Here is a 10,888-nt window from a genome sequence, read left to right on the forward strand (position 1 = left end):
TACATTTGTACAGGATTTTAAAAAATTATCTCTGTTGTTTATTTCGAAGTCTGCTCAGCTGTCTCTAATTTTCTCTATATTAAATCACATTTTTGACTCAAGGAATCATAAAGGAACTGGTATAAATTCCAAACAAAATTTTTTTAAAAACAGTATCATCACAACAAGAACATATATCTTTCAAAAACTTTGCATAGTAGAACATTAATATAATGCAACTGCAGCCACAGTGTCTCTGGTTATGTTTCCACAAAGCAACATATATTTATAATATATATACAAAAAATGAAGACAAATTTGCTTTGCACCAATATAAAGGCAGGTATATTACTTCTTCGGATGGAAAAAGAAAAAATTCTTCTGAAAAAAAAAAATCAATGCAGCGAACAAAGAGAACAAGTATGATTGAACACAAACTAAAGATAGAAGTGAACACAAACTAAAGATAGAAGTGAACACAAATCATAGAACTGAAGTAGAAGAAATCAGTGCCCACAAACAGGACAGCCATTCAAATTTAATTCTTTTATTTGTCATTCTCCTTTCATAAAGATATAAGTACAAAGTAAAAAAAAAATCATGCTAGATACTTTTAAAAAAATTGAAATGCAAATCATAGTTGGGTACATTACATTTCAAGCCCAATTATAAGTAATTTCGTTATTTGTAAATCTCAGTCAGATACAAGATAAAATGTACAGTTGTATATATGATAGCTTCAGCACATGCGAAATACACTGCTGATAAACTAGGAACCCTGATGTAAAGGCAGGTGTTTGGTTATAAAATGGAATTACCATACCATGATGATTTAGCTGCTGTATTTTTTGTAGAACTCTTCAATATCTTTCACATCCTCGACAGAGCCCATGAAGACAGGGCACCTCTCATGAATGTTCGTCGGCACAATGTCCAAAATTCGCTGCTTGCCTGTAATAGCTGCACCCCCAGCTTGTTCCACGATGAATGCCATAGGGTTACCTTCATACATCAGACGCAGCTGCAAAGAATAAAAAGAGTACAGTGCAGATCATCCAAATACTCACATACATCAGTGTGGTCCAGTATTGTTCTAGCTTGAATCTAAGAAGTTAATCAATCAAATGATGGTCATCAAAATCAATCAACAGACAGAACAAGCACAACCGAAAAGTTGTTTTGTTTTAGTTTTAGTAAGCATCTTACGGCATTTGTAACACAATTGCATCATATACGTGCTGAAGATTTTAGTTTTTAAGTTTTAGTAGAGTTTTTTCGGCGCTCGCAACGGCATAAGGTCATATGAGCACCAAGAGGTGGATGTCAACAGAGAAGTCCCTACAGGAAATCAGGCTTACACTGCTCACCTCTCTAGCTTCAACAGCACAAAGTCTGCTTCGACTATCAAGGCACCCCGGAAAAAGCGGGCCACAAGAGTGTGACTAACAATACTAACATTCAAAAGAAGTAGAGGAAAAAATGACAATAGTAAGGATTTGGAAAGAAAAAGCAGCAGTTCCCCGTTGCAGTTCAGGCACAGTTATGAGCATGACATTGATGAATCAGCCCATTTACAATTCTACTGAATATAAGAATATATGTTAATGTCCCCCCTTTCGGAATGGAAGACATTTCAGTCAGTAGCACCGTCCCGGGGGGGTGGTGCCAAAGATTTTAGGTGTTAGAAGAGAGTAACAAACAACAAAAAAGGAGGAGAATAACGATGATAGATGTTTGATAGTATAGGAAAGAAGGAGCAAACTACACCAGAGCACCCTCAGAAAAGTTGAAAGTGCATACAAAATCCTGTAAGTTTAACAGAGCCAAGCTTTAACACTTCTGAGTGAGGTTGATTCTTTACAGGTTTTCAAAAGATAAGGGAAAATACCCAGATTAGAGCTATATTCTAAATCTAACAATGATGAAATAATACACCAGAAATTCAAACTGAGATAAATGATTGCCTGGATCCCTGGCCTTATCTCTTCTTACACGCAGCTCATGTGGTAATGTATAAATAATAATATTATCATTAACTCACTCAACCCTAGGCCTACTCTTCCAGGTTGTCAGCTCTCCCTAAAGATTCTTATCACATTTTGAAAATTTGAAAAAAATACTAAATTTCAACATATCCCACCCACATTTGGTACACATCTTATTCAAACCTTTATTTGCGTGTATTGAAAATTTGAAGGAAAAATATATCATTGTTTTTATGCAATACTCCGTGGAAAAAGGTCTATACACAGAGTCAAAAAGTAAACAAAAAGCGAAGAAAGGAAGTGCTTTCAAATTTCGCACCCCCTCACATGGTTCACGAATATAGCTCTTCTTGTTCTAAATTTGGGCTTGCACTTCTGTTCATAGTCTGTTTCAAACGAAAAATGGTTACTCTTCCAATTACGCTATAGTCTTCTTCACACAAAAGTAGTGTTTTCTGTCAAGAGAGCTAAATTTTCCATACCGATACTGTCGGCGTTAGGGTTGGAGCGCTGCGCGCGCATACCGATATTATCGGCGTATGGGCTGAATGAGTTAATTTCCCATAACACCTCAACTTCAATCATTACCATTCAGACAAACTGATGAATCAGAAAATGGAGGTATTGTCTCAGTGATCAAGGGCTCATAATAATTTGGGGAAAAAACTAAATATTACATGAATCTTGTAGCCTATATATACATAAAGGAATGCAAGTGCAAACACAAACTAATATGCACATGAGTATGTGAACCTTCTACATGTAGTTTGCTAAAAGGCTTTTAGTCACTTACTTTCCCTTTAGGTGCTTGAGTCGTTGCTGGGTACATGAAGATTCCACCATAACACAAAGTACGGTGAACATCAGCAACCATAGATCCAATATACCGAGCTCCATAAGGTTTACCATTCTGGGTTTAAAGAATAAATGCTTAGTATGTATCCACACATCTAATTGGTTGATAACACAATCATTAAGGCATTTCAGACACCACACATCCAGTACAAAGTCTTTATACAATCGGAACAATTCTAGTTTATTTAAAACAAATTTGAATGAAACTGAATCACATTGTATAGAACATAAGAATGGCTCATAGATCTTAGTATAGAAAAGAGATGAACTGAAGATTAATGTTGCTCAAATTGTTCATCCTCTCAAATATTTTCTTAAATCAGAACTGGCTCACAACTTTCATGAAAGGTGTCAACAAAAATAAACAGTCATCTTTCTTTGAAACTTATAGTGGGACTTAATGACAGTATCATCTAAAAGACTTCTCAAACTCAAATTTTAGAAAGTAAGTGAAGAGACCAAAAAAATAGTGAACTAGTTTGAAAGTAAGTCAGCTCACATCCTGGGACATGCAGCTAAAAAAACATACACTGCATACCAAAAAGCTTCTAAATCTTTCTGAGCTTTAGCCAAATCATGATTGGGGAGAGGGAGGTGTCCCTATACCTCATTTTTAAACATATTTATAATATATTTTCGCTTTGACAGAAAGAAAGAAAACTGGATTTGCACTCTAGAGGAAACTGAGCACCAGTCAGGAAATGTAAGGGGCTACAAAAATGAAAAAGGGAATTGAAATTTGAGAGTAGGAAATGTATTCTTCACCTGCGGCCTCTTTTTGCTGATGACGTACTGACGCGTAGCCTCATCCCAGTACTGTTCATATCCTTCATTGATGCTGTAAATCTTTCCTCTTGGTTTGATTTTCAAGTTTCTCTCAGTCAGCAAAAACTCTCCAATGGACTGTTCGATACAAAGAAATAACAATGGGTAAGGTGATGAAAATCTTCATGCCAGAGAGAAAAGGGGAAATATACTTTACCAGCAATGAAGAATGGACATAAAGTGAGATTAATCTAAATTGGAAGGTTTACTGAGCTGCAATGGTGTCAATTGCCAATAAAATTATTATACTAATGGAATTCAAGTATCAGTATCAAATAACAATTTAAAGAATTATTTCAAACTCTCTATGATCCACATCACTTGTTAACTATGATTTAAGAATCAAGAACTTGAAGATGTTCTTAGGGGATAAAAAAAGTGTCTCACAAAGCCAAAGCTAATTTGATTTCATATTAATCACAAAATAATAACATTCAACTCGGACACAAACATGTGGTACAGCAGTGGGCACAAATCTGTTCAAAATAAATTTCTGGGTGCCAATTCAAGCACATATATATATATAAAACCCAGACAGATGAAAACGTAAATAACTCATCTACAAAAGTAGGGCTACTAAATATGTACTCAATCCTCTACTGTCAAAAAGTCCTTACTTTGACAGAAGGGGACAAAAAAATTATGGACAAATGCACAAGTCAAGCATGAAACCATGAAGGCACTCACCGGGTCAAGCATGAAAGTGTTGACTCCTTGCCCCAATGACAAAACCACCATGGTGGCACTGCCATACAGAGCATAGCCAGCAGCGACAAGTTGAGTGCCTGATTGCAGGGCATCATTCACGGTGGCAGGTCCATCTGTCAGCTACGTGATGAAGAAATAAAATACTGTTATTGTTATAATTACAAACAGTAAAAAGAAAACAAACATCGAAGTCATTTCTACAGCTTGGAGCAAGCCAACCTGACTTTTCCAATTTTAAAGATTCACTTCCCTTTCAAATAAACCTGATCGTCTTTGAACTTATAGGTAATAAAAATAAGCAATTCAAAAGTTAGATTTACTGTTTTCTTACAAATCACTAGCCATCATCTTCTGGCAGATATTTCACATAGAAGTTACAATGCTTTTGAAGAGATCCCGTAGACTCCATCAGGGGCGAAGGCTGACCTGTTTGACCGGGTAATCAAAGTGAAATGGGACCAGATATGGCCTGTAGATATCACACAAGAATCTTACTCGAGGCAGCGACTCTGAGTTATGAATGAAAACAAATCCGAAATTCATATTGTATGTTCAACTGCCAAAATAATTGGGAAAGTATCTTATTAAATATCAGTTCCCACTAAAATTAAACTTAACTTTAGATGTGAATACATAAACACAAAGCAAAGAAGCAGAGATGTCAGTACTAGATCTATATGTTATAGATCTACCAGTGAGTCTAACTCTTTGGTAGAACATGACAATTATTATTTTTTTAATTTCACATTTGGCTGTTTTTGTTAGCCTTTCGCGGCCAGGAGCTGGTGTCATAATCGAGGTCACGATCTGATTATAGGACGGTAAAAAGTCGAGGAAAAAAAACAAGCACAAGCAGCAGTCAAGAGATAATTAAGAGTTAGTTCCCCTCACATTTGTGAGGTAGACTCGACCAGTGTTAGTTAGCTTACTTAATCAGAGCTTGTGTTTGATTTTAACTGTGGCCCCAAAGGGGTGAACAGGGTATATGTGGCAATGAAACAGCTTTGACTGCCATGCACATGTTCCCTTCAACTCTATTCCAGCCTCACTTTAAGCTTACTTAAAATCAAAGCTTGCGACTGCTTATGGAGTGGCCCGAGAGGGGTGAGGAGGCTATTTCTGTGGCCGTGAAACCGTTTTGAATGTTAGGCATACTGTTCGTTGTTGGTTACGAACGTCTTTTTACATTTAATTTATGAGGTTTACGTTTAAGGATGAATTTGACAGCGACAATGTTTCAAAATTAGAAAGGGAAGCAGTGATTATTTGATTATATAGACGCTTCGCCCCTGGACTCCATTATATTGGCATGTATCTTTGCCCTTCTACTTATAGTTTTAGTAGAGGTATTACGGCACTCGCAACTGCATAAGGTCACATGGCCGCCAGAAGATTAGAGCTGTTACAAGAGAGTAACAAACATAAAAAAGAAGAAGGAGAGATAAGAACGATAGATGTTTGATAGGAACGAAGAAGCAAACCACACCAGAGCACCCGCCAACCACCCATGCCCTTCTACAGAGTCCCACTTTTCCATCAAAGACCACAATGAAGGCAAATAATAAAGTTAATAAAACAGCAAAAAGTATAAAATAGTGAAAAAAAGAAACCAACCTTTCTGTAGATTCCAAAAATTGAGCCGATGGAAACAAGGCAGTCAATGTTTGAAGAACCATCAAGAGGGTCAAAACACACAATATACTTGCCCTGGGAAAAAGAAGTAGAAATAAAGTTTGTTTCATGCACCATTTATTACTTTGTTGGAAGCGTAATGCCTTACTAGATAGAGGAAGGCATTTTAAAGGTTCAGAAAAGGTCCTGGAGAGGATAAAGAGCTGAGAATTGATTATATTCAAGGAAGGGTAATCTGGGCCCCACACTTGACTGTAAACGATGATTTCGATCAAGTTCATAAACAGCAGAAGCACATAAGCACGTTCACTGGCTTCAACCAAAAAAGGAATTGACAAAAGAAAAGTCATGAAATTCATGTATGGTTACACAAAAGACACACTGATAAATAAAATGGGAAGAAGTAGGATTCAACTTAGACTCTTTGCAATTTCTGATAGGGCTCATACCTCAAATAATTTGTGGTAAAGTATCAAACCTACATACCCATTTGACTTTTAAAAATCACCAATGAATTATAACAGTTTTGCACAGCTCATCCCTATTTTATAAACTTATTTAAGTTATTACTTTCATAAAAAAAAGACGTATGAAGATATATAGTTGGCACGCAAAGACACAAGTGCTACGATGATACAACTGTTAACTAGTTCAGGAAGTGCTGACTGCTTGGCATTTGAGTTTGCTTTCATAATGCTGTTGAGTGCTCAACAATATGGAAGTATCATGAAGCAAAATAAAATTGCACAACTTTAATATTGAAAGTAACAGTCAAACAAAACCTAAAATCAAAATCAAAATAGCTAAAGACCAACTCAATGATTTTTAGACAAATCGCAGTGTTGAATGCAAAAAATAAAAATCCTTGCGCAAAGCGAACACTGAAAACATACCTTGTATGAGACACAGATCTGTGTTTTAGAGAATTGGGCATGTTGAAAATCGGAAACTTTTGTGGAACATGAGAAGCAAGCACGATAACAGCCACATTACACGAGGAACGAAGTGGATGATAATAAATGAAATGAAGTAGAGGGGTCAGACACTGCAACAATGTCCAAATCTTAAAACCTAAGGCAACAACAACAAAAATACACATGGAGTGGAAAAACAAGCCAGAATAGACAATGGGACCTTTCAACTACATACAAAATACAGTACACAGTAAGACAACATCACCCATACATAAAAGTACACAGATAACATTAGCAAAATCATCTACAAATATACTCTAAAAGCCACCACTAGAACAAACCACATACTTTTCTTGAACTTCTAAACATATAAAGACAGTTATGCTCCAGCGAGTAAGTTGTACAACATACAGACCAAAGTGTCTAAGAAAGCCACCCACTGTCGAGGAGAAAAGTCTTAGACAGGTCACCATCTTACATGGTGTCATTTTAACATTTAAAAATGTACAAGGGAGGAAATTGGAAGTGGCTGTTAGTATAGGAGGTAGTCTTAAACAGATGGTCGCTAGAGCAGATTCAATTATAGTATAATTTGTATTTTCAGGAGTATCCCTACAACAGGTAGCGCACTGTACCTTATTCTCATCCTCAATTTCAATCACATTCTCATTCTCCTCTGACACCAACAAGCAGGTTGTGTAGGAAGAGCGGAGCATGTTGATGAAGAGATCATTGGACAACACATCCAGTTTCTTCACAGTGTCCCCGGTCGAATTGGAAGAACCAGAAATGCCATAGCTGTTACAATGAACAAAAGCAGAACTTCAGTCATAGTTTTTCTCATTTTCAAAGTAAATAAAACGCATCACATCAGTACAATGGAGAAGTAGTTGTAGTCTTTTTATGAAGGAAAAGAAAAGAACTCAAGAAAAGGTGGAATGCACTCAAAGTATAACCAAAGATAGAAATGAAAAACACCAGACAGTTCAATTTCTAAAACAGAATTTCTGCAATCATTATGCAATAATGCAAAAAAATTTAGAGGAATAAAAACAAATACCAAACAGGGCATGAACTGGAGAATCCTTGGACACAATAGGCCTTAAGTCAAAGAAAACATTTCTACAAAATTAAAAGTAATACACTTTGGCAACAATAAATTCTAAAATGTGAACCTACAAAGTAATAATAAACAATGATGGGAACACAGGCTGCGAGAAAACCTGAGATTATGGTCCCCTTGACTATTCGTATAAAGATCAGTCTTTTCAGTTTTGGATAGACATTGGTTAAAAATTTGGCCCAGGTAGCCAACCTGTGCAGGTCTGCTCGGAATTATTTCATACTATACTGCTAATGTATCTTCAATATAAATATATGCACAGCCAACACATGAGATCTCCAAATCTTTTCCCATGACATCTGAGAAGAAAGCGAGCTCACTCCCTGTTACCCTCAAATTTAGGCAGCTCAAAATCTTAATGAAAGATTGCAATTTACTCACAGACCACACCGTTATGAATCAGTAACAAAACCAGTTTCTTCAACATAAGCGGAGCTTAAACACAGAACATGCGTCAAGGCTTCTGAAACTCCACAGCTTTTTATCAACTTCTAAAATGAATTTATAAGTACTGGGTTATATTACAAGCAATATAGAATTCAAGATAAATCTTACATGAAAAAGTGCACACATCCGAAAGATGTAAATCAGTAGGCCTACACAGTAACAGCTGCTTTCTGCACAGAAGCTTAGAAGTAGATTATCTCTAGAACAGATCACAGTAAAGATTACACACATATAAACTAACGACCACTCAGGGACAGAATATTGCAACAGTTGAATATTCATATATTCCAAAATCTGTCATCTTAGAATGCATGAATAAAACATCTGCAGATATCAGCAAATAAAGGGAAACGCCATCGTTGACACTTTTCTGTATAAATTAACATCAGCATACTATAAGTAAGGAACTATAAAATCAGAGACACTGGGAATCGCACTGATGCATACACTACATATTTTCCAGCCCGCCCCCACTAAATAGTACATAAAATCTTAATTTACAACCTGCCCTAGACTCAACACTTCTTTAATTTTGCCCCCTTCCCTCCCCTCCCAAGGTGACAGCAAAAGTCCAAAGCAGTCTTCTGTCATCCCGTAACAAAACAGCCACAAAAACCACGTATGAACACACATAGTTGCAGTACAAAACACTGGTAAGAACCACAAAGGTAGCCCCATCTCCACCCTCTCTGTATCTTATTTATTCACTTTCTCTCCCCCATTTATTTACTTTGATTCTGAAAACATGCAAGATAATACTGGATTAATTTTAAGCACAGTTGAGCACGGATACCTTGAACATATCAGGGAATGACAAAATACTTTCAATGCATCCATATTTCGGGTCAACTGGCTATCAAAATATTAAAGATATCAGTCTGGGAATGGTAAAATTGTACAAGCTATCCATGATTTCAAGTTTTTCGTGTTTTTGTTATCTGTGCCTGAAAGAGCATGGGTTTACTTTGCCATGACGCAACACTAGACACTGAAATGTACTATCACTTCTCCAGACGTAGAAAAACTAATCAGAAGGAAGGAGTTCTGCAGAGGGTCGCCCGACCAACAACACACAAAAGAGGGGATATTTTGAGCGGGGTATACCCTAACCCTAACTCTTGTATAGTTTGCTCAGTGGACCTTGTCACGGTAAGTGCCAGCCCTCTACGGAACTTCTCTCAATCAGGATATATATCATGCCAAATTTTACTCCTATAAGAGACTCTCAAGATATTTCTGTTTTTGTTGATGAACCCCCCCCCCCCCAAAAAAAAAAAATCATTCCTTAATAGAGTGTGCAACATAACAACACGCCTATTCATATATATATATACTTTTCAGAATAAAAATGGAGCTAGGCATCGTTATTATTCCTTTTTTAAAGTTAAGATGGAAACGAGAGTTTAGTTCCATGTCAGCAAAAATGAAAGTTCAGAACCAGAACCTAGTCTATACTTCAACTACTTGACTTACTTTTATAATAATTTAAATTCATTCTCTCTCTCTCTCTCTCTCTCTCTCTCTCTCTCTCTCTCTCTCTCTATTTATCTATCTACAGTCGACTAAGCTTGTAGCAGTGTCGTTGGGGGACCAGAAAAAAAGATCGCTACCTCCGAAGTTCGCAACAGCAGTTAAAAGAAAAATTCAAGGGAAATAATCCCAGTACTTAACCTCACTGTTGAGTTAATATTGAGCTTCGGTACTTATCTGACTGATCATGTAAGGTTATCAATAGTAGGCCTATCGTGAGGGAGATTGCTTGGTAAGTGTCTGATGCCTCGTACTATTGTGTGAATGTGCGTAACGTTACAAAACATCATCGGGTTCATCAATGCTAGGTCAAAACTAACACTAACCACTGGGCTGGGGAAACATCGTTTAAACCATTATATATTTTTTTTTTACTATAAACTATATGGGTCGGGGAGAATATGCATCACTACAGCCGTCACGACGGATGAAGTGCATTCAGTACAACCGTTTCAATTTCATTGAGTTTGTGTTACATCAGTGCCCATTCCATGGAAAAAGATCGCTCTATGTATGTTAGAAAATATTTACTATCGACTTTGCTACAAGTAGAGTGGAGTGGACTATATCTATCTCTCTCTCTCTTTCTCTCTGTGCATGCATGTGTGTGGGCATTTGTGTGCATGCGCTTGTCATTGTGTATGGGTGTGTATGTGTGTGTGTGAGAGAGAGAGAGGGAGAGACAGAGAGAGAGAGAGTGTGTGTGTGTGTGTGTGTGTGTCGTGTGTGTAGACTGTAATGCTTGGCCTAAATACTTAAAATAGTGATTTATGTAGAAACAGCTGTTCCATTTTCGATTTAATGGACTTTTCCCTGCACTTGACCTCTGACTCCGAGGTTTCAAACGAGTAGCCGAGGTCAAAACCTCACCACTTCACCACTACTGGCCA

At 37.0% G+C, this 10,888-nt stretch overlaps 1 protein-coding gene across 1 annotated transcript in view; it reads right to left on the reverse strand.

Moving 5' to 3' along the window:
* The window catches only part of LOC101851632 (fructose-1,6-bisphosphatase 1), an 11,462-nt gene continuing 574 nt past the window's right edge, over positions 1-10,888 (reverse strand). The window contains exons 2-7 of the mRNA XM_005094468.3: positions 7,534-7,696; positions 5,967-6,059; positions 4,332-4,472; positions 3,585-3,722; positions 2,758-2,874; positions 1-1,000 (exon numbers count right to left, since the gene is read on the reverse strand). Coding sequence (XP_005094525.1) covers positions 812-1,000; positions 2,758-2,874; positions 3,585-3,722; positions 4,332-4,472; positions 5,967-6,059; positions 7,534-7,696 — 841 coding nt within the window. The 3' untranslated portion in view covers positions 1-811. The remainder of the gene's footprint in view (positions 1,001-2,757; positions 2,875-3,584; positions 3,723-4,331; positions 4,473-5,966; positions 6,060-7,533; positions 7,697-10,888) is intronic.

This window comes from Aplysia californica, unplaced genomic scaffold (assembly GCF_000002075.1).
Source record: "Aplysia californica isolate F4 #8 unplaced genomic scaffold, AplCal3.0 scaffold00082, whole genome shotgun sequence".
NCBI classification, from domain to species: Eukaryota; Metazoa; Mollusca; class Gastropoda; order Aplysiida; family Aplysiidae; genus Aplysia; species Aplysia californica.